This window comes from Diadema setosum, chromosome 4 (genome assembly GCF_964275005.1).
Source record: "Diadema setosum chromosome 4, eeDiaSeto1, whole genome shotgun sequence".
In the NCBI taxonomy this organism is placed as follows: Eukaryota; Metazoa; Echinodermata; class Echinoidea; order Diadematoida; family Diadematidae; genus Diadema; species Diadema setosum.
Window position 1 is genome coordinate 46392339 of NC_092688.1, and position 24264 is coordinate 46416602.

The 24264-nt window shown below is 39.1% G+C and overlaps 1 protein-coding gene across 1 annotated transcript in view; it reads left to right on the top strand.

The window, feature by feature from the left end:
- LOC140227355 (lissencephaly-1 homolog) overlaps positions 1-24036 on the top strand; it is a 56575-nt gene extending 32539 nt beyond the window's left edge. Inside the window, exons 4-11 of the mRNA XM_072307768.1 lie at positions 789-1073; positions 3544-3640; positions 5958-6132; positions 6942-7038; positions 8845-8976; positions 14765-14863; positions 19851-20007; positions 22345-24036. Of these exons, the coding sequence (XP_072163869.1) occupies positions 789-1073; positions 3544-3640; positions 5958-6132; positions 6942-7038; positions 8845-8976; positions 14765-14863; positions 19851-20007; positions 22345-22418 (1116 nt within the window). The 3' untranslated portion in view covers positions 22419-24036. The remainder of the gene's footprint in view (positions 1-788; positions 1074-3543; positions 3641-5957; positions 6133-6941; positions 7039-8844; positions 8977-14764; positions 14864-19850; positions 20008-22344) is intronic.
- Positions 24037-24264: the final 228 nt, after the last annotated feature.

Sequence of the window (24264 nt, forward strand, 5' to 3'; positions counted from 1 at the left end):
CATTTGTATGCCACACCAATATTTATGTGTACTGGGTCCTTATTTATACACACTGCTTCTCATGAGGTTCCAGCCATCACGTTACTCTTCTTTCTTTGTTTTATACAGTAATTATGTATCCTTGTGTATTGAATGAATTGAATGAATTGAATTAAATTGACTTGTCAGTTGCAAACAGGGAGTTATGCTGCAACCTTATTTGCTGAAATTGAGAAAGAAATATAAAATACTCTAGAAAAAACTCTCATGTCCTCTGGCAAGACACACATAGTATACATGTAGCTACAGCATATGTATCTGTAGGTGCAATAATGAAATGACTTGCACAATCTGTTTGTGACCCAAAAATATCTTTGTCCACTGCCTGTTATACTGTATATGCTGTTATTTTCGCGTACAGATATTTTCACGAATGAGGAGGTCATAGACATTTTTGCGAAACGTTGTTTTCACAAATTCACGTCGATGCTAATATAAATGCACTATTTTGCGTAAATTAAACCCTCGCGAAAATACAAATTGTAACAGCTTATACAGTATTGTACGAGTAATGGGCATTTGGGCAGGTGCTCCATGCATTTGACAGAAAATTCCCATGCCCAATGGTAAATTTCAGTGGTCTCAGGCAAGTATCGCATGTGGATTTATAGTCGTACCCCATTAAAATTTATGATGTACATGTAATATAACGGTGGTACATGTGTGTTTCTTTCTGGAATTTTTTTCATGAGTGACGTTATCATTTTTGTATTTTTTTATTTGTTATCTTGTTTTCTTTTATCACATAGCCGGAGGAAGTGGAACGCAAGTACAATGGTCTGCTGGAGAAGAAATGGACATCAGTGATAAGATTACAAAAGAAAGTAATGGACTTAGAAACAAAACTAAATGAGGCAGAGAGAGAGTTCACCACTGGAGGAGGTCCGAACCGTGACAGACGATCGCCCACCGAATGGATACCCAGACCGCCCGAGAAGTACTGTCTGAGCGGCCATCGCAGTCCCATCACGAGAGTTATATTTCATCCAGTCTACAACGTCATGGTGTCGTCCTCAGAAGATGCCTCCATTAAAGTGAGTCTGCGCCTTATTTGGGGGCCAGCAAGTTTGATAATTTCTGAGATTTTAATCTCCTTTTATTTTTCATTTAGAACGATTAATCTTAATTAAGTGAGTAGTTGAATATATATCGACAGGTAACTTTTTAGGTATAGTATCCTCCTGATGGTGTTTTTGGGTCCCCAGTCTTTTACTCTTTGTTGCTTGATCAGTGATAAAACAATTCAATAAAAATGATATCCAAAGTTAGTTTTACACCTTGAAGAAGTGTGTGGTGCTGTAACATAATTTGATGTAAAAGATTACAATAGCTACGTTCAGACGACAAGCCTTAACCACGAGGTTAGGAAACCTCGAGGTTAGCTCGATGTTAAGAGCCACAAGAAATCTTATCGTTAGCGCTCTAACCACGAGCCGCGTGGGGGGGGGGGGTGTGGGGTCCCACTTGTAGTTAAGCACCGTGTGGACACAAAAATCAACGTACTCAAAAGGGGCAGGAGCTTAACCTCGAGGTTAAGATTTGTCGTGTGGACGCACGTTGTAGTTAGGGGGCAAGAGCTTAACCTCGAGGTTTCCTAACCTTGAGGTTAGGGCTTGTCATCTGAACGTAACTAATATGTAGCTGTAGGGATCTACCTAAAGAATGCCTAGGGGCTTATCTGAAAACATGGTTGTTGTGGGTCAAGGGAAAGGGGGGGGGGGAAGGGTATCTGGTGTCCATTCTGTGATAAATACCATTATGTTGCATAATTCCAGAACATTGCTTACTTATTGGGTGTGATTGGCCCGAAACCAACCATAAAAAAAATGTGAATGGTCCCTGTGTTATAGAATGATAGAATCCCAACAAGGGTGAGACATGTGGGTCATTTACTCACCATGGGTAGATATGCCTCGTGAGGATATTGGGCAATGTGAGTGCACATGTATGAACATTGCTATGTCGTGGTATTGACCTGTGGATGTGTTGCATGTATGGTTTTATACATCATTGACTCTGCTACTTTTAATAGCGATCAAGCACTTTGTGCCCCTGGGGGAAAAAAAAAGTTAGAAACAAAGCACAAAATCGATCTTTGCTGTGGTTGACTCAGATAATAGAACAATTGTGGCATTACTCTTGACAGGCTAAATTTTGTAGAGGTAGAGCTTTAGCTGTGTGTGTGTATGTGTCATATGACTGATTGCAAAATGCTGATACCAAGGTTGGCCAGAGGAAAATGTTTTAAAGTAAGAAAATGGTGTACATGTCAAAGTGTTTATTAGGCTATGAGTGGAGCCCGTGATTAAATACCAGGCACCTAAATACTTTGCAAATTTCATACCCCAGATCTGCTGGGTCAACTTGGCCACTTGTGACAATAGCTCTGAGATATCTCGGGTGAAATCTGACCTTTTTTAATGTATCTGCAGAAATATTATTCTTGGGCCTCTTATAACATCTCGAGGGGCAATTCTTCCCTGAGCTGACGTAGAATGCACAAATAATCAGAAAATAGTGTGTGTGTGTGGGGGGGGGGGGGGGGTATACTGCAGACATGCATTTTGCGTAGAGTAGATTAATCAAGTTTTGGAATGTCCTCGTGCATTTATGAAACAGATGGTGCAAGGAGAGCCGGCGGGCAGAAATGTACTGCTCCGTTACCTGCCTGATGGGGACAGAGATGACTCATGGAAAAAATGACTTTGTAGCGTTCATTTTTGGGCAATGTGTCACCGAACACATGTCTATTCCAGTTAGCCTGCAGCAGCGGAACGTCGTAACTCTGAAATGCACATCAGGCAGATTGGCTCGAAAGTTAGCGTCAATTTTGAATGCTTGGAATTACAGCTGTACCACTCACAATATAAGCAAGAATATCGTCATGTTATGATGTTTATACATACCCAAACAAGAAAAGTGCAAGGTGTAATTTGTCTCACAAGTAGCATTTCATGTCCACCACCTTAAGATAGAAAAGAATTGGAGTGAAAAAGATAAATTAAGTTGATAGTTTTGTGTCAAATCTTTTTCTATTGATATGCATTCTCTGTTCTATGCTGGCTTCTTTCTCTTCCCCGTAGAGATTTGTAGAATCTGTATTTACACTCTACAATGGAATCCTGCTGTACATTTTATTTAACATACAGTGTACAGTGGATTTTATTTGAATTATTTTTTTGGTGACTATTGTTTCAACAATCAAAGGCCATCTTTGTATGTCAGACTGTGGCAAAATAGAGAAAGAAAACTGCCTTAAATCGGCTGATTACACGTCGTGTGTGGTGCCCTATTGAGGGATCCTGTCACTATTCACAAAGGGACCTTTGGTCTTATCATAGCCAGGGAATATACACCTTGTATGCACAATAATGTTTGATGATTTACAGAGTAAATTATGAAGGATTGTGGCAGAGACAGGAGGGTTTATTATCAATATTTATCCAAGAGATAGGATTCTTGTGCAGTGACTAATATGGGTCTTTATCATCTCTTTGAAATCAGGTATGGGATTATGAATCTGGAGACTTTGAACGGACACTAAAAGGACACACTGACTCCGTGCAAGATATATGCTTTGATCATGCAGGGAAAATCCTCGGTAAGTTGTGTGAAACCATGCGATGAAGTAGAGCTCATCATGATTTAATCTCCATATTTCAGTGAATTGTTATACCCCCATTTAATGATAATCCTTGGAATCGGGGAGCCGGAATTTATGGTCATGAGCATACTGTCTCACTGTGTAAATGTAAAGATGTCATCTACTTTATGCTCCCTTGAAGTGAAATGTTTCTTCAGTGGTTCCAGTCGAAACAAAAAATACAGTAATTAAGTAATTATCCACTGACTTGTTTTTACAGACCTATATAAAGTTATTGATGTTGTACATAATAAAATGTATTTGTTTCCATAGTCAAAATGTACAAAATGGCAAAGTACACTGTATACTGACTTTGGTCATGTTTACAACATTCCTGAGGTGCCTTGTTTGCGCATGTTGCATACACAATGTCCATCAATTTAAAGATAAACTTGAAATTTTATTTCTTTAATTGTCCTACCCTTTTAAGCATGAAATGGCTGTTAAATCAGCATATTCATAGTATTTGAGGTTGATACTTGTTATACACTTTTAAAGGGACTTTACAGTACTGGTTGAGGTGGGGATTCATGTTTTGAACATTCCTAAGTGAGATAATGAAAAGCCTCTTATGAAATATGAAAGAGCGTGTAATTTTAAGAAGGATTCAGTGTTTATTTGATGAAAATTGGTTTTCAAATGGCTGAGATATCCAAAAAAGTGATAATAATAAAAGGCGACATGCCACAACTTTATAAGGATCTCTTTGTTTCACATTGTTTTTGGATATCTCAGCCATTTCAAAACGGATTTTCATGGAATAAACTTTTGATACCCTTAGAACTGCATGCTCTATGACATCTCATAGAGTGGTTTCTGAATATCTCGCAAAACGTTAAAAGCTAAATCCTCACCTCGACCAGAACTGTACACACCCTTTAAGCTCTGAATGAAACTGGAGGTATTGTTAGACACTGGTTTCTTGATAAAAGAAAACTTTTTAAGCTATAGATGTTGACTCATTAATCATACATGTCAGTGTTAATTTCATAACTTGAAACCTCCCGTGAAGTATGAAGGATTGCTTGTATTTGGCAACTAATATGCACATTCAAAATGAGTTGAATATATTCAAGTACATTTCACAAAGTGTATTCCGTTTGGTTCACATTGGTATTGTTACAACTTTTGTTTATTAAAGCTGATTCAAAAATCAAAATTCAGGCTTGTACATACGTACCTGTGCCAGTTATGGTATTTGACTGGTGAACAAATATTTGTGATGCAATGCTTTAAAAAAAATGCTTGCAATGTGATAAGTTTTATGAGAAGTAGTTACCGTATGTGGGTTTTGATTGTTGGTATGATCTGACAGCATAACTTCCCTGTATTCTGATTTTCTTTATTGTGTGATATTTCACCTCTGAATGACAACATGCCTAGTGATATTCAGTTTGTGTGGTGATGAAGGTTTGCATACAAGTGTGTACATACATGTAAAGTATAATGTACATGGGTCTGTATCAGGTATTTACTACAGGTGAAGTGTATCCTGTGGGTGGTTTGTGTTTGCATGTTTGTATGAGAACCAAAAAAAAAAAAAAAAAGTGGGATGGGGGTGTAGTGAAGAAGAATGCATAACATACCCACAAGATCAAGTGGATATCACACCTTTTGACTTCTTGCATGCTGTGTAGCCAACAACGAAGGTGTCTTTATTGTACAAGCCCATCTGAGCTTACCACCTTCTGTTGTATAACGGTAATACCTGTCTGTACTCTAGGCATGGTCATTTAGTGTACACAAGACATAACATTTGATCAAGACCTATACTGTTGACTGCTGGTCTCTCTGTTTGGATGCATATTGTTACCCGTCTGTCACAAATCAATCAAAAGGTTGCTGAGTGTGGATCTCTCTGAATAGCCGGATCAAACAGTGCACTATTACCTGTTTAGTTATACTGCATGTTTGGAAGAGCCATTTTATCATGCTGAAACCTGAAGTCTTTGTCAGTGAAATTGCTATATGTCAGTATGGTTTTACTTTGTTGTTGTTGTTTTGAAATGTATCACCAAATAATTTTGTGTTTGTGTTTTTTTTTTTATTAACTAATTATCGTGGTTTATCATTCACATCCAACTCTAACATCAGTCATGAAAATTCTGTTTTCACCTCTTAATTGAACGTACATGCATTGTGAAGAACTGAAATGATTACCTCACCATCTTCAGTGTCAAGTCTGAAAGACTGGACAGTCAGGAGCACACAAAATGACATTGTAATGGTCCATGATGACATCTAGCTGATCATGTGTGATTCTTCCCATCTCCAGCCTCGTGTTCAGCCGATATGACCATCAAGCTGTGGGATTTTTCCACCTTCGAATGCATGAAGACCCTACATGGCCATGACCACAACGTCTCCTCGGTCAGCTTTCTGTCGTCCGGCGACCACCTGGTCACCTCGTCCCGAGACAAGACCATCAAGCAGTGGGAAGTTGCTACTGGGTGAGGATTTGTTTTCTGCTCATTGCCAGGCAGCGGGTGTGATGTTTGATCCTCTCTTCCAAACCTTATTTAAATCAATGATCAGTTTTACTGTGTGATGCAAGGGAGTACTGGCTTGGAAGCTAGACTTTGCTGTGAAGTTCGTTAGTGGCTGTTGAATACTGTTGTCCTTGAGCTAGATAAATTTATCCTCCCTGCTGCTTTCTGCTGAGAGGTGTTAATAGATGCCTGGGCAGGACTCATATCATCACATTCTTAATAGATCTCTCCACTGTGCTATACAAATGATTCATCATAATGAGCCTCCCTGGGAGTTGATGTGTTTTGCTCTGTAGATGTGGTGCATCAAATAAAAAAGAGGAGGGAAAAATCAGAGGCAGTGACATGGGTGTTAATGTTTAGAAAAACAACAGCAAAATAACAGAATTAGTGTGTCAAGTGTTATGTTTTATGGTATTATGATGTACCATACCATCATTGGTATTAAAGAAAAACAATGCAAAAGCAAATTGAAACAAAAAAAAAAAAAGTGCTACCAAAGTAAAATGAAACAAATTATGTTCCTTCATTTGTACCATGTACTCTTGGCCTATTCACTGATGTGAAACAATCATGTCCAGGGAATTTAATATATTTTCATTATTGGGTTATATATACCTCACTATGCAAAGCAGCCTATACTGTATGATTCATTGGTAGTGACTGGCAAAAATCCAAAAATTGAAGCACCACAGACAAGCCGGGAGGAAAGGGCCTAATTGAGCATGTGCCAATTCAATTCCCACGTGATCTGTATCTTGACCACACAGGTACTGCGTGAAGACCTTCACTGGCCATCGAGAGTGGGTGCGCATGGTCAGGCCAAGTCCAGACGGATCCCTCCTGGCCAGCGCTTCCAATGACCAGGTAAAGCGCTCGACCGATGCTGAAATTTTCGTAGCCCTATTTCTGCTACTCATTGTAAATGCCATATTAACATTTGTCTGGTCGAAAGGAGTGTGATTGAATGGTCAAAACCTCACTGAACGGTGTAAAAACGACTCCAGTAGCTTGCCCTCTCTAGTTGGGGTTTCACCTTCACGGAAGTTTTTAAACTTGTCTCAAAATGTAAACCCCATTTCTTTCTTGTACTATGAGATGAATTGTGATATGAGCCTCAACATACTATTTTGAGACAACTTAACTAATTGATCAAATTCAAGAGGTCCCTTTCTTTTTTTGGAGGGAGTGTATTCCCTTTACGTAATGTCAATGTATTTTTGACAGAGTTTATGTTTGAAAAAAGAGAAAAGAGGCAGTTTACATTGACAGAATGTCAGATTCAAGTGTATGTAAATGGATTTATTACTGCAGGGGTGGTTTGTAATAACTCATACGATGGCGGTCTTCAAATGTCAGCAGTCAAGAACGAGGCAGTGACAACGTGGAGTGCCCGTGGCTTGCTCTATTCATAAAATTGATTAATCACTCAACAGTCCTCAAATATTGACACAATTTGTTGGACTTGTTTGAACCTGGGTTCCCTTGGCAATCCCATCATCCATATTTTGGGTGATTTGTTTTTCTTTTGTGTGTCCAGAAAGGGGAGAGTCTTTGCATATATCTCTCTGACCTGGAGATGTGTATTCAAACTTCAGCGTAACAAGGAAGGCTAATTGGTTTGAATAATTCATATCCAAATTGAGCAATGTTTGCAGGCTATCCAAAATTTGGTGCAGATATAGCAAATAGCTATCAATGCAAGGTATCGTTTGTGTTGCCCTGTCTAGAGCTTGTTTAAAGCCACAACACTGATGGTGATGTGGAAGTGAATTTGTGCAATAATCCATCATTTATATTTATTAATGTATTTATTTTTTTTGTGTGTGTGTGTGTTTGTCAACTGTCCTTAATTCAATTTTCATCAAAGTTGCATAGGAGTAAGGTATTTGGCATCAAAACACTTTTTTCATAATCTGTAGACTGGTTTTCTTTCATATTTGGTATTCTTTTTTTAATGAGCATTATGTTGATGATAATGATGATGATGATGATGATGATGATGTTGAGAAGTAGTAGAAATAAAGACAAGAAAATAGTGGTGAAAATAATGATACCCTACATCTTCAAATAGTGTGAAATAAAGTAATGCTTTATTTAAAAAGGAATAAACTCTTGCAAGATACAAGGGATTGGATTCATTGCAGATGAAGCTAATAGTGTGTTGGGGATGGTTTATTGCTCTCACTAAATGTGTGATCTGAATCGAAGGTGGATGTCATCTTCTCTCTCAAAAAAAAAATTATATTTCGTTTATGTTGTTTTCAAATACCCCAAATGCCACAAAAATATCAAAGTGCGCATGTCTCTGTCTCTCTCTTTTTTTTTTTAATTTCAAAAACAGAGAGGTATTAGATCCATGTGGCTTACCAATCAGATCACGTATTTCTTGTTCCATGATCAGTCAGTAACCCATGATTAGTGATCTGGAAACACACCATGCCCTCAATGGTAGTAAGACACTGAGCAGATTCAGTTTATACCTGTCACGCATGTTGTCTTGGCAAAATGTGCATCATGACTCTCAGTGCTGACTTCATATGTGGTGCGGTAATAAGGCAACTGTGTGTCGTAATCTCGCCTTGACCACCCACGCGGTCGGCTTTCGTGGTAAATGCGGTGAGTCACGTAATGCGTTCCCCTCTCCCACCCCCTCCCCATCCCATGTTATAGACTCTCCGTGTCTGGGTGGTAGCCACCAAGGAGTGCAAACTGGAGTTGCGAGAACATGACCACGTGGTGGAGTGCGTTGCCTGGGCGCCGGAGTCCGCCTACCCCACCCTCAATGAAGTCAAGGGGGTCGAGGTGAGTTCATTCCCTCTTTAACCGTGTGTCTGAAAACCTTTTTTGAGTGGCACATGCTTAAAAAAAAGCAAATTTGTTTCTTCGTAGTAAGAAATCAAAGATTGTCGACCTTTTGACACTCTGCATATCACATGATTGTAAGGTAAGATGAGGAAGTGCTTATTGTTATTTTTTTTTCTCTCATTTAATAAATTTGTGTGCCAAATTTTGAAACTTTTTTAGGCATTTATTACACTTTGACCCAGTCACATGTACTGAACTTACTGGAGTATGGTTCTGTCTGTGTACTGTGAAAGTGGACATTTTCACGATGTTGAAATTTTTGTGCAATTCGCGCAACCAGAAACTTGCACGAAAGTAAAGCACACAAATATTTTTGCTTGCCGTATGTTCTGGTGGTTAATGTCTTGATTCTGTGGAATTAAAAACATGCAAAACTCATCTTACCCAGCTGAGTGCAAAAAATTACTCAAATGAAAATATCCACTTTTACAGTAGAGTTTCTTTATTCAAAAAGAAATGTCGGCATGAAATATGGAACATACATGTACTAGTATCACATAGACTGGTCATCTCAGCTTTGTCTTTTTTTTTTTAATGACATAAGTAATCTAAAGAATGCTAGCATTTCTACAGAAAGAATTTAGACATTGTATAACCAAGTTCTCATAATTGTTTCTTTTCCATCTCGGAATATGGACTATAGCTGAACAACTATGATGGCGTTGAGGTAGACTTGATTTCCAGCCTCTTTATAGAAATTGTTGTGCATTATTACGCATGATGCCTTGACATCCTGCTTGTTTAGTGGTGCCGTTGTGTCTGTTATGATAAAACAGCCTGTCTCTAGAGCCTGCTTTCTCTCCCCATAATGCCAGTCTCCCAATATGTGGTGTATAATGCTCCCTGGTCTGCAGGCAAGTGGTTTAATGCTTTTTAATAATTAAAATTTAGTAGCCAATATTGCACTTTTGTCTGGTGTATAATTGAATCATCAAGAATAGACAAGAATTTGTATTATACATTGCACAGTACAGACATTCTTATTCTGTTATTTCACAGTTGATGTATTGAATCCGTATTACATGTATCTTCATTCCTGTTTGCACGAATTGATACCGAGGCCATCATAAGTGCAATATTACCCCAGCGTATGGCGACATTTTCATGTTTGTTAAATTTGTTGTCCAACAATGATTCGCGAAATTTGCAAAAATTAAACCGTTGCGTAAATAACAGCTTGTACAGTACACTGCTGTATGCCACACATTCAGGACAGATTGTATGACATAGGTAATGTCTGGTGTGTACATGATCAATACCATGTAATACCACTACCAGTAAAGAACTCTTCTTCAGTTAAGTGTAAGGGTGTATAAACACATATAGAATTGATTTTTTTTTTTTTTTTTTTTTTTTTTTTTTTTTTTTTTTAATGGGGGGGGGGGGGTATAATTTCACATAATGATGGGAAAGCGCAGGAAATTTGTCAGGAATTTGACCACAGACATAGTTTTTTTGAACAACACCCATAAACTATAGAAAGGTGCAGTGTTGCTGAATGTACACTGCCATTATGTAGTCTATGAAAATGGTGAACTTTTTGTGCCTTGGGGGTATCAGTATTGGTAGTGATGATCAATCCATTCTTGCAGCCTTTCTAGTATCTGAATCAATTGATTTAAAAAAATATGTCCACCTCGGTTACACTATAAATGCACCATTCCCAGAGACTTGGGGGCTCTTCTCCTTGGAAAAAGTGTATGAATGAAATGGAATTCTTCTACGTGTAGGCCTATTGGTTATCCTTGCTTGCTTTGTTCACTGAGGAAGGTCGTTGTGGGTTGATATCATGCCAAGAGCTGTTTGTGTTTAGACGGTCTATGAATGAACAGCTAGTGCTGTATCAGTTTACGCTCCCTCCATGCGTTGATGAGCCTGCCTTATGATGTATGCAGTCAAAGTAAGCTGTGGGAAGTGAAGAAAGAAATATTGGCAAATACAGAAGTTTTATTGGTGTCGTCAAAATGTGTTGATTAAATGATAACTACAGTTAAGCCAGATGTGCTTGTGTGAACCAGCTCATTAACTGTGCATGCCATTTCACCACAGTGCACTAACTGTACATGTTGTTTCAGACTGAAGTTTCCATGTACCATCTCACCTTAGTATGAACAACCCCCATTAACATCATCAACATTTAATTGCCTGTTGTTGTGTATTCCATTGCGAGGAATGTATTGAAATAGCTGCTGTCAGTGTAGCTGTAATACATTGCAATAAAAAACAGAGCTGTAGTTGCTTTGTGTAAGACAGGCTCGCTGCATATTACATACCCAAGTTTGCTGTAATTGATACCTGCTAGATAATCAGGAATTTTCGTCAGCAAATTTAGGGAAAGTCCCTTTTAATATGCCATTGCGTGAAGGAATCCAGTGGTACAAATGTACATGCGAACCATGCAACCATTAACAACTGATGCTTTGGTTTCTATCATGTACAGCTGTAACTGCTGTTATGTGTGTGTAAAATAAATGCTGCAAGCTGTAACTTTGGGATCGTATAGATACTGCAATCCTACCAGTGGCGTGCAAATGTCAACCTCTTTACACCAGTATTGTGAATAGTGCACGCTGCAATTGTATGTGTCAGATGCTGCAAGCCGTAACTTTAGGGTCGTATGAGACATACTGCGCCAATGCTGGTATATTTCAACCTCTACACCGATATGTAGTGCACGATGTGGCAACTAAAACACCTAAGTAAATACAACACAGATGCACTGATTCTGCCCTGTCAGTCTCCCTGACAGCAGGGAGGCTACTGTAGCACTCATTTTTGCAGTCTTGCAAGTCTGTTCACAACACACATTGTACACAGTCTTGAGTATTAAATGCCCCAATGTGCATGGATCCTGTGTTGTAAACTGATGTTACTGATTCTGTACATGTCTTGCTACAACAAGGTCTGTATTCCATCACCTATCATTTGATTGCCAAGATTTTCCAGACTTGTGTGGGATGAAAGCCAGGAGGCATCAAAATGAAACTGAGAGCGAACTGTGGAGAGTTGGAAAGGGTTGGGGGAGGGGGTGGGATTGGATGGGGGATGGGGAATTTGGTTTGGGTGTTTTATCTAAAACCAGGATCCTGAATGAAAACTTATACAAAGTTTAGATGAAGTCCAAATGCATGAAGAATGTTGCCAGCAGCTTATGACCCTGTCATAAACTGACCATGAGACTATGGTCTTTTTAAATATTAACCATAGTGTCTGTATAGGGGTGCTTGAAATATAAATATAAAGAAAACCAAAGAAAAACCTTTATTGCCATCCTTGGTGACTGGATAATTGATATATTACGTATAGTGGTTAGTTTTTGCCTTGTTTTGATTATCTTGAATTTCACGAGTCAACAGATGTCACCACCCCTAACACAAATGCTCAGTGTATCATCTTGGGAAATCTCTAAATTGTTCTCCCAAAGAGGGCTAATGCTAATTTTTCATTCCAATATTGTGGTTCTTGGTCATGAATTCAGCCACTTATGAAATTGTCTTTAGTCCCAATTTGTGAAATGTTATACTCCTGAAATACATGGGATGTACAGTAGTTGCCCATGAGCAGTATCTTGCCCTTTCACATACATGCGTATGATATAGCAGCAGTATGACATGGTAAGATTAGATGTGCAGTGACTCAGTATATTGCACGGATGCTTTGCTGTGACATACGTGTATGATGTACATGTATGCTGAATAAATAGAATGTGCTCTGACTTTATTCCTGGGGTCCGTTTCATGAAGTCATCACATAAAAGTCTGTACATAAATCTCAGAATGGCCATGAGAGACTTTCAAAGAGAATTGAAATCCCTTTCATAAAGTCTCTCATAAGTGTGCCTTATGAGCAAAAAGTCTCTCGTAAAACTTTCATGAAACGGACCCCAGCTTTTTCAAGAATGCACGAGTAATAGCTCAAATTCTATTGTTTGACCTTGTCTGATAAAGAGTGCTAACAGTTGCATCTTGGTGTATTTGAGCAACTACCATACCAACTCTGTTGGTAACAACTGCATTGTGGACTTGGTTTTTCACCTGTGCTTTGGTTCATTTCAGCATCTAAAGTATGATGGTATCAGAATTGTAGGAAAGAGTGATGGATGTAGCCCTGTTCACCTACTGAATCCTTAAATGCATGTGTGACTGTGTATAGATAGAAATGCATGTTTAGCATGTCAATAATTTTTGCAAGTAACTATAGGTCACTTTTGCAGGATGGCCCACAAGGGGTTTTTCAGATGCCGTAGCAAAATGCTAACATTTTTATGCAGCATCCTGTTTAGGTGCAGGATATTTTTAAGTGCCGTGCCTATAACCGACAACATGCAGAAAACAAGAAATTTGCAAGAAGTTTGTCCTTAAACACCTGCTGAAATCTGGCTAGAAGATGCATCAGCTTTGGGTATATCAGCTCATTAAATGTGATCCAGCGTTCAACAGTAAGGCTATGATAGGACCAGAGAGCATGTAGACCCCTAGGCCCGAATTCACGAAGGTGGTACAAACAAAACCATGGTTTAAACCATGGACAAAAACCATGGAGTGCCAAGTGTTGCATGGAATATTTCGTCACGAAATCAGTCATTTCGTCGATGAAATTATTATTTTGGAACAAAATGACAACATTTTGTAACTAAATGAATATTTCGTCCACGGAATGATAATTTCGTTAACGAAACCTGTCATTTTATCGACGAAATGACCAATTTCGTAACGAAATATCCCGTGCGACACTTGGCGCTCCATGGTTTTTGTCCATGGTTTAAACCATGGTTTTGTTTGTACCACCTTCGTGAATTCGGGCCCTAGAGTTTTCAGGGCCTGGACCCAGGGCCAGGGGCACAGATTCATGCAAAATGTGAAGAGCTTTTTCCATACAGCCTGCTAGCATTAAGTTGTGGACCATCCTGTTTTAGTGATTACCTAGACTTTAAATTTGTCCACATTGATATTTGTGAAATGTATCTGGAAAGACCCCTGTAAAGGGACCAACATTAGAAATTATGTTTGAGAAAGTGAAAGGTTTGTTCTTAGCAGTCGCATAGAAAGTAGCTGCTGGTTGATGATAGCCACACGGCTGTGTTACTTTCAGCTGCTTGCTAAATCCAGTAGAGCAATTTCTCTGCATTACCATGTGTAATGAATGTATCGCTGATGCATACTGTACCTGAAGATTTTGTCCTTCAGATAATTACGTTGGTCATATTGCATGGAGTTATGCAACAAAGGATCACTACAACCCTCCCAGCCTAACCCTGTGTGGCCCCTTGTTTTGATTCTGCATCACATTAATTGCTCCAGAACTCAAGACTGTATTTGGTTGAGTAGAAATGTTCTTTAACACTTGTGCATATCACACTGCCAAATTGAATTAGATATTCTCTGTGAATATGGAAATTCCATGGTAGTTAGAGTTTTATGTGAAAGAAGCTGTAAGGAAAATGGTTACATTTACGTCCTTCATGTTGTCCTGTTGTGTAAGAAATTATAATGCATGTGCCAACAAACCTTTTGAATACCAGCTGTGATGTCAGTGAAAATGATTGCCGGAAATGACATGAGCCTGTAGTACAGGTATTTCCAACTCAGCTCTGGAAGGAATATACTCTCTAGAATGCGCTTCACATTGTACCGGTGATGATGTATTGTTGGTGTTTGTAAGCTTCACTGTCAGCACCCAAACCATTTTTCCTCACCGAGAGATCTCCTCTATCTATATATTCCAGAAGAAGGGTGCCCGTGCCACCCCATTCCTGGTGTCTGGCTCGCGTGACAAGACCATCAAGATCTGGGACGTCAGTGCAGGAGGATGCATCATGACTTTGGTAAGCTCATTGTAGGGGTTTTCCCCCATATTACCCGTAGCACCTTGACATGCCCTCTTCAGTGTGTGAACACATCTCTGCTCAGATTTATGTGTACGATTGATTGGAGCACCACACATACAAACAAAACAAAACAAAACAAAACATAACATAACATAACAAAACAAAACAAAACAAAACAAAACAAAACAAAACAAAACAAAACAAAACAAAACAAAACAAAACAAAAACAAACGGACAAAGACAATCAAAACCCACTTCTTTCGTCTCTAAACCAGACTTGCCAATGGATTTAGATAATAAGAAATTAGAAGCAGAGGTATACTAGAGGTAGAGAAGTAGAAATGGAAAAGTAGATGCTTTACAAGACGAAATCTAAAAAACAAAACAAAACAAAAGCAAACAACACATGGAGATGTGCAGAACTATGCAGACACCTTTACTGGCCTCCCTTCCTCCCTCCCCATCCCCCTTTCCCAACATGATGATAAAAAGAAAGACAAGATGGGATCGTTATAAAATGCACCTGCCCTAGCAGAGTAATACGATCCAAAATGCTCTTGAATCAGAGGGTTGTAATTTGAGAGGTGTTGTCATCAGAAATGCTGAATCCAGTATGCGTGGGTGTGCATGTTCAAGAGGAATTCAGAAGCTCTGTTAAATAAAAGTATGCTAATACCTCCTGAGCACTGTTTTTACATATAATCCATCTTTCCTTCTTTTTTTTTTTTCCAAAGTAAGATCTTGATATCTTGGTTGTCTCACTTTCATGGTTAGTAATATGGAACTGCAGCTTACAGATTTCGTGCTCAGTCCTTTGTGAGATAACTGTGAGTTTGCAAATAAGAGTGAGATTTATGTTGAAAGAGATAGAAAGGAAAAGATGCAGAGAAATTGAGACATAGTGAGAGAGAGATTGAGAGAGAAAGAAAGAGAAAGAGAAAGACAAGAGAGTGAGAGAAGAAGAGGGAGACACAGACAGATGGACATACAAAGACACAGACAGAGTGTCACAATGTCACAAATGAAAAAAGAAATGTATAAATAATGTGGCCACACTTAGCCCCAAAGCAGAGCTTGATCCATCCATGCATATTTCATAGGCACCATTTCGTAATCAACACCATACCCCTACAATGAATACTGCACCACATCATTAGCAAACTCACAAGCATTCCCATTCATCAGCTAATAATATTTAAACAGTAAAAAAAAGTTCATAATATTTTCTACCTGTTTAGAAGAATTTTTTTTTTTTGTCTAGTATACAGTGTGATGTCATCATGCAAGTCAAGATACCTCAATTATCCACATCTTGGCCGACCTGGGCCTTGTTTCTTTAACCCTAAAAAGACTGGGCTATTTTGGTAGCTCAAAAGACTGGGGGGGGGGGGCTAAAGGGCCCCCCTCAAGATCTCGGCCGTGGATCGCGCGATCGCCGCGAAAATTTGCACAATGGTAGTGTGCGATGTAATCTACAAGATCGTATATTCAAATTTTACAAAAAAGTCTTCTTTTATTTTATTTTGATTAATTATTCTAATTTATGCGAGAAATCAGACTCTTTGATCTAAATCAGTAAATAAAGCTCCAAAAGTGCTCATTTTTGGTCTAATTATTCTTAGTGGCATTCTTAGCAAATGTACTTGAAAAAAAAAATCGGTATCAAAATGAATTTCTTATCTATTTTATTGTTTTATGAATTTCATATGTATTTCTTTGTTTTTTCGACCTTTTGTTTTTGTTGTTTTTTTTAACAAAATTTGTGGCAGACACTTTTTGAAGCATAATACTGCTAAAACAAATTAATTTTAGCCATTGAGAGTAAAAATAAGCATATTTATATGAGCCATGTGAAAAAACTCAATTTGCATTGACTTTATACACAAAATCACATTTTTGAGCCATTTTCGGCCTCACGTGCATGTACAAAAAGTTATGTAACTTCAGAACCGTACCCCCGGGCGTCACAAATTTGGTGTCAAAATGTGCGGGAAACTCAAAAGAAAAAAGTCATAGAGCATCGCGGCGAGAGCATTGCGTGTTGCAGAGTAATCGCGCGAAATGTCGAGGGGGGGGGGCCTTTTAGGCCCCCCCCCCCCCCAGTCTTTTTAGGGTTAAGCTGTTCGTAAAGTTACGAGTGACTTAAGATCAACTGGTGATCAGTTCTGATGTACTGTACTTTTCAATTTTCAATTATTCAGCACAAGAACTGATCACTGGTCGTTCGTAAGTCGTTCGTAACTTTAGGAATAGCTTGATGAAACACCCCCCAGTTGAGTACTGCACTACTGCCAGAAACATATGGTAGATGAAATAGATTAAAGTTAAAGGGACATTCTGGATGATTTATATGATTTCACATCATGCAGTACACAAATTGATAATGTCATGCCTAGATTTGTGGAATTCATTGTGGTCCTTGAGCTGATAGGCCGATACTCTGAAAATCCCAAAACACACTGAACAAGGAAGATGACATAGGACATAGAAGGCTCACATATTCCAATGATGTTGCGATGTAATTCCGTTACAATGCCATTTGCTTAATACAAATGTAAGTTCACCTGTGTGTAATTCATGTGTCCTTTTTTCTTTTGTTCTGCTTCTTTGAGCACATTCATACATGTACATCTTATGTGAAGCTGCTACATGTATGTCATTATGCTTGTTCATTGTGATTAGTTATGAATTTTGAAAACATTCTTATTCCTCTTCTCAAATACTTTAAATTGTGCAATTCTTTACCCAGTATAACATATTTATAGATCTTCAAATGCAAAAGTCTAAAAATCATCTGTAGGTTTCCTTTAATGTTATTATTTCCTCAAATTTCTTGAGTTCCATGTGCAGGTTTGGCATCACATTGTAAAAACTATGTGTGACACGTGACAAGCTGACAGGACCTTTTATGGTGCTTTGTATTCAACTTAATAGTTGCTGCATGCAATACAGTCCCCCCCCCCCCCTGTTGTTTATGTTTAAAGAAGAATCGTGTTTGCAATGTGAAGTACCAATTGTACATAGGTCTAAAAGTTCCAGGACCTTACCCACTACCATTAGAGACAAAGTTCACTGACTTACATTTGGTCATCACTAGCATATCATATTACCAGATACACTGTACATGTACCTGTACAATTGTACATATTTCAATCAAACAAATACATTGTATATTTTCATTGGCAAGGAGTCATTATGTACTAAAAGGTCACTGCCCTTTTTTGCAAGCCCCAGCAGAATGTTTGAGTGTGGAATACTTTCAGCAGCTGAAAGTGTGAATTCTGCTGCCTCCCTGTTAGACTGAAGAGAAAGGCAATATATTACAATGTATGAAGGTTTCCTTCAGGTACATGAAGTACTGAAGACATGGTTCATAGAAGTAAAAGCTGCAATATACATTGGTGTGAAATGTATCCATGTGAAAATAGTCCTCATAAATATGCTATAAATACTTGTTACTCATATTCCTGTTTACTGTAGGAATAACATAAAGTGGAACAAAGTCTGAATATTGCTTTGTACTTTTTACTGGTGGCCTGTTACATTGTAGAAATTCTGCACATTATAGATGCCATTGGTGAGAATTTTCCACCCCATAGTAACTTTTAAGTAGTCAGAAACACACAAAGGAAAGCCGAGTATGTTTTGAACTGATCTTAAAGTTACAAAGGGTGGATACTTTTATAGTAACACCTAAACAAGTAATGTGCATCATGTTTCGTAAAATGGTCTCATGATTTCAATTCCACGTCAGCCATTTTTTCCAAGATTCCCAGGCTAGCACTAGCTCCAAGCTTTACAAAACGAAAGACACACACAAACAATATGCTGTGCATTTGTACACGTGTAGTACACAGGCAGTGTAGCAGATCACAGGCGAGTGGTCGATAATATTGGTCATTAGTACACTAACGAACGCTGAAAATTAAAGTTGGGCCTGTAGGCAAAATTATAAAGACTGGTCACATGATAGCTCTTGGCCCATATTAGATCAGGATCCATATGACAATTTTATGATGTGTTTTAAAGGGTGTGTACAGTTCTGGTCGAGGTGAGGATTTAGCTTTTAACGTTTTGCGAGATATTCAGAAACCACTCTATGAGATGTCAAAGAGCATGCAGTTCTAAGGGGTATCAAAAGTTTATTTGATAAAAATCGGTTTTGAAATGGCTGATATATCCAAAAACAAGGTGAAACAAAGAGATCCTAATAAAGTTGTGGCATGTCGCCTTTTATTATTAGCACTTTTTTTGGATATCTCAGCCATTTAAAAACCAATTTTCATCAAATAAACGTTGAATCCTTCTTAAAATTACATGCTCTTTCATATTTCATAAGAGGCTTTTCATTATCTCACTTAGGAATGTTCAAAACATGAACCCCCACCTCAACCAGTACTGTACAGTCCCTTTAAGCACTTTTTAAAGTAAGAAAAAGTCATTTTTAGAAAGTGTGCCATTGTTAGGTATTGTTCTAATTCACAGTGATATTGCATGGCCTCTTGGTGTGAGAGTGAAATAACTTTGCAAGTGTGTACATGATCTCCATCTTGTGATAGACTGAAATAAAAATGAAAATGAGGTAGCTTAATAGGAGACTGATGTCCGACCACTCACGTGCAGTGTACATTGTAGTGAATGTACATATGTATGTGAAGCACTGTGATACATAAAAGATATACAGTTGGTATGTAATTTTCATGTGATAGCCACGTATCATAAGTGCTGCCTGAACAGTGGCTACTATGTATAGAAACAGCGGAGTGTCATTTTATCCATGCTTTGCTAAACCGGTAGTTAGCAGAGGGAAATACCAAACTTGCAAGTACATTTCAATGGTACATGCTTTATTCTGAAATTATTCACATGCCCAATGCTATCAGCAAATCACCACATGAATATGGTTATTTGATGGTGAAGTTCCACTTTTTCACACCTTTGCAGAAATTGATCATACGTACTTCTTCCTCTTTACTAATTGCAGACTGGCCACGACAACTGGGTAAGGGGTGCCCTGTTCCATCCAGGCGGGAAATACATCATCAGCGTAGCCGACGACAAGACACTACGAGTGTGGGACTATAAGAACAAGCGATGTATGAAGACCCTCGAAGCCCATCAACACTTTGCCACATCGCTAGGTGAGCAAGCGCCACCATTTTGTTGTTGTTGTTGTTCATTTTCCATCTGTGAAGATGGCTGGATAGCCCATATTCAGCTACACTAAGCTGGTCTTCCATGGGGTCCAGTTGGATGTGGGGTGGGACCACTTCACCGGGTTAAACACCCTGCTCTTTGCGATGAATGAATGAAGCGGGATCTTTTACGTGCATGAGCTGTGACTCTCTCATACACGGGACCTCCATTTTATGTCCTATCCGAGGGACAGAGTGTTTTGCCTCTTGCTAGAGGGGACGGTATGTTTACACACAACATTGCTCAGTCCAGACTCGGGTTCGAACCCGGGTCGCGTGATCGTGAGGCAGACGCGCTACCGACTGAGCCAACTCACCGCCCTCAATGTGTCTTGTCTCTGTGATCCTTTCATTCCTAGGCTAGTAGCTCACCAGCTACCCACATGATTGCCTGGAAATTCTGTGAAAAGGCATCTGTCCTTTTGCGACCTTCTGACTCACAGTCAGGGTCCTATTGATTGCTGACTTTCTGTGTTTCTGTTGATTGTTTTTATTATTATTATTATTATTTTTTTTTGGGGGGGGGGAGGTTGGTATGTAGATGTGTAATATGCAGTATAGTGAATATCTTTATTCTGCCACACTGACTTGATAATGCATTGATATTTTTTTCGTCAAATAGATCACTTTTCAATGTGCAGCTCATATCTTATAAACTTCTAAAATCTCATAGTAGGTGGATACATTCCCCCTGTCCTCACCCCACCCATGGGGCCACAATAGAGTATCGAAGTGTTGATATCACAGTCTTGTGTTGAAGCTCAGTGCTGGTTCCAAGCGAGATATCCTTACACAAGACCTCATGCAGTGGGTTGGAACCAGGTGCCAGCATGGCTAGCAACAATGATGTTCACAGATATTTGAGCTATTTGTGGTTATTTTGGAGAACAAGTTTCCATGGCAATGAATGGCCATGACATCACACTTTGGTACTATACCGGGTGTCCCCAAAAAAGCGGAACGGTGGATTTTCAGTACCTTGCTTTTTAAAAGTGATATATTTTTTTACGTCATTAGAAAGAGCATCTTCCGCAGAAGACAATGATACCAAAATCATTAAATTTGGTTCAGTACTTTTTATTCTATGCCAATTTCTGTAAATGCAGTTATTTTCAAATTTCGCCGGATTATCAGATAATAATTTGGGTGCGACACGGTGAATTGTGTAATCTCGTTGATCCATGTCAACAAAAGATACAGCTTTCACATTGGGTGCGCACACACACAGAGACACACACACACACACACACACACACTGTTTTTTCCTGGCCCGCGCCCATTGTGAAAGCTGTATCGTTGACATGGATCACCAAGCTTACACAATATTCACCGTATGAATCGCGTGTCGCACTCAAATTATTATCTCATGAGTTGCAAAAATCCGGCGAAATTTGAAAATGACTGTATTTACAGAAATTGGCGTAGAATAAAAAGTGCTGAACCAAATTTAATGATTTTGGTATCATTGTCTTCTGCGGAAGCTGCTCTTTCTAATGATGTCAAAAAATATATCACTTTTAAAACACAAGGTACTGAAAATCCACCGTTCCGCTATTTTTTGGACACCCGGTATAGCCCAGCTGTCCCAGGACATAACCCTCCTTTACCCGATGTGCAACAACACCCGTCCTGCTTTCAGGCAGAAATTGCTCCTGTTGCTGACTTCAGACATTGGTAGCCTCTGCAATCCAGGGATTGCTCAGACACCCTTCTCATATCACTCCACATCTTCACATTAAGTGATTCTCAAAAAAAAAAAAAAAAACCCATGTGTCCAACAGCCTCTTTACTGTAGTTTAAGCTGCCGTGAGAGAAGCCAGTTGTATATATGCCAAGTTTCAGTTACGTGATACGAAAGGGAATAAAAGTGCCACAAAAGGAGAAAAGAAATGGCGAGAAACTGTAGACTTTGTGAAGAAAGTTAACTGTGCGTTGTGTTTTGGGATTTTCCTTTCTCTCAGTTTAACTTCATAATGCATGAAAGGAAGATTTCATCCAAACTTCCTAGTAATCAGGTTTGTGTGGTATTCAAAAACCTTCACAGGAGAACAACCAGAAGTTGTGCAGGATTGGTTGCATGTCTCTCAACGTTTCCAAGAGGCATAACTTTGTAAAAGTGAAGCTGTAAAGTGATGCACGTTCATAACCCCCCGCCCCTTCTTTTTTACAATTTTAAATACCAGGCACTTTGGTTTGTTGGAATCTCGAAGATTTGCTGAGTGAGAATGGTCTAAGATTGATTTATGGAAAGCATGTCCAATCCTTCTTGCCAATTACTTGCAGATTTCCACCGGTCGGCTCCATTCGTGATAACGGGCAGCGTGGACCTGACCATCAAGGTATGGGAGTGCCGTTGATGGCAGCCGGCCGGCAGACCATTCTCCCACCTCGTTTTGTCTCACATCGCTATTTAAGAGAAACCAGCCAACCAAGACACGCAATCCTTCCCTCTTCATCTCCTGTGAGGTGTCTTCGCCAGCAACAGAGCCAGGGGAGCAGCGAAAACTTATCCTGCAAACATCCACGCAGCCGCCGCCTGCATCTCTGCACATAACTGGTACTACCTTTTGATGCGGACTAAAAGATAAAGAAGAAAAATGCATTTCTGTCCTCAATTCATATCGTCAACTTTGACAAAGAAGAGTACATAAGTCATTCCGATGCTTTTTGCATTCATGAGTGGTATATCTTTCGTTTTCTTTAGTCACAGTTTGCCAAGTACCAGTACAGTGAATCCTCACTGAGAACTAACTTTTGAACAAATTATGCGAGTACTACAGTTATGTGTCGGTTGACGCAGTTCTCCCTTGATGACAGTGAGGTAGGGGAGAATTCTCGGCTTTTCCAGGCAGGCGTTGACAGGAGATGGACAGTGGGAGGGTGCTTTTTGTTTGTGTAGGGGCATGCAGTTTAATTTATGTTGCAATACAGCTTTTCAGGAAGATCTGGTGAACACGGAGAAGTCAGGGAGAGTCGTTTTGCTGTCCATTTTTTTGTCTTCTCTCCATTTTTTTTTGTGTCAAATTTTGCGCTGTATTTGCCACGGAAATGAGGTTGCGCCTCAGGACCCGTTGGGATGGGTGGAATGTTGTGAGCAACGCAAGATCGTGGAGGTTGATAATGTTACGTTTTTGACTCCGTATCATCATGATTATTGTTATTGTTGCCATCGTTTTTGGTCAGGCAATATCTAAGATTATTAAGCTCATATATATCTTTGATACAGCTGCACTCAACTGGTATTGAAATTATTTTTTGCTTCATTTGTATATTCCCATTTAATTATGAGTCATATGCATGTCACAAAGAGCATTTCTTCGTTTCGATTACGACCGTAGAGTGTAATACGAGCACATTTTCTCATTGACACACGAGTCCGAGAACCTAGAATACTTTTGATGTGATCTGTCAAAGCTAGAGCAGTCTGTGTTATGGTAATAGTCACACAGATTAACAGGCTTCTGAAGAAAACGTAAACATGCTCAATTCAAACTGTATAGCTATGGATTGGCATATAATGCATTGTATTGATTCTACACATATGGTGTACGGTACCAATTGTAATATAAAAGCAGCTCAGTCACGTGTGGTTCTTGATTGGGCTCTTATGCCCGTGAGTTGAGCACTATGAAGAGTTTAAGAATATAATTGTGTGTTTCGTGTTTCGTAACTGTCGTGCCAGTTCAAGCATTGATCATCGGTGGTACCGAATGAATGAATGAATGAATAAATGAATACATACAAGCAAGTCGTATATGTCTACTCAATCCACCACATGATCTAGGATGAATTGTAATATATCGGAGAGAACTGGTTGGTTAATAAGAAGACATGGCTGTTCTCTGATGTTAAGGATCTTCAATGTTTATGCAGTGTCAGATTTTCTCGCGTCACCCGCTCCCCTTGTAAAATACACACATAGATGCTCTCAGTGTGTTGGAAGTCAGTCTCTCTGTATTGCCGGTCCTATGTGAACGCTAGGTGTATACTGAATATACATATATATGTGTATATATATATATATATATATATATACAAAGACCTATATATACGTTACATATAAAGTGGTGAGTAGGACAGTAGCTTACAATGATGACAACATTTGTTGTACACCTTGCTTCATGGTTAGTCGTCGTCATGAATGTGTGTGGCCACCGTGGATGTATTTACAGCCGGCTAGTTTCCCGCCCTCTCTGCGAGGGC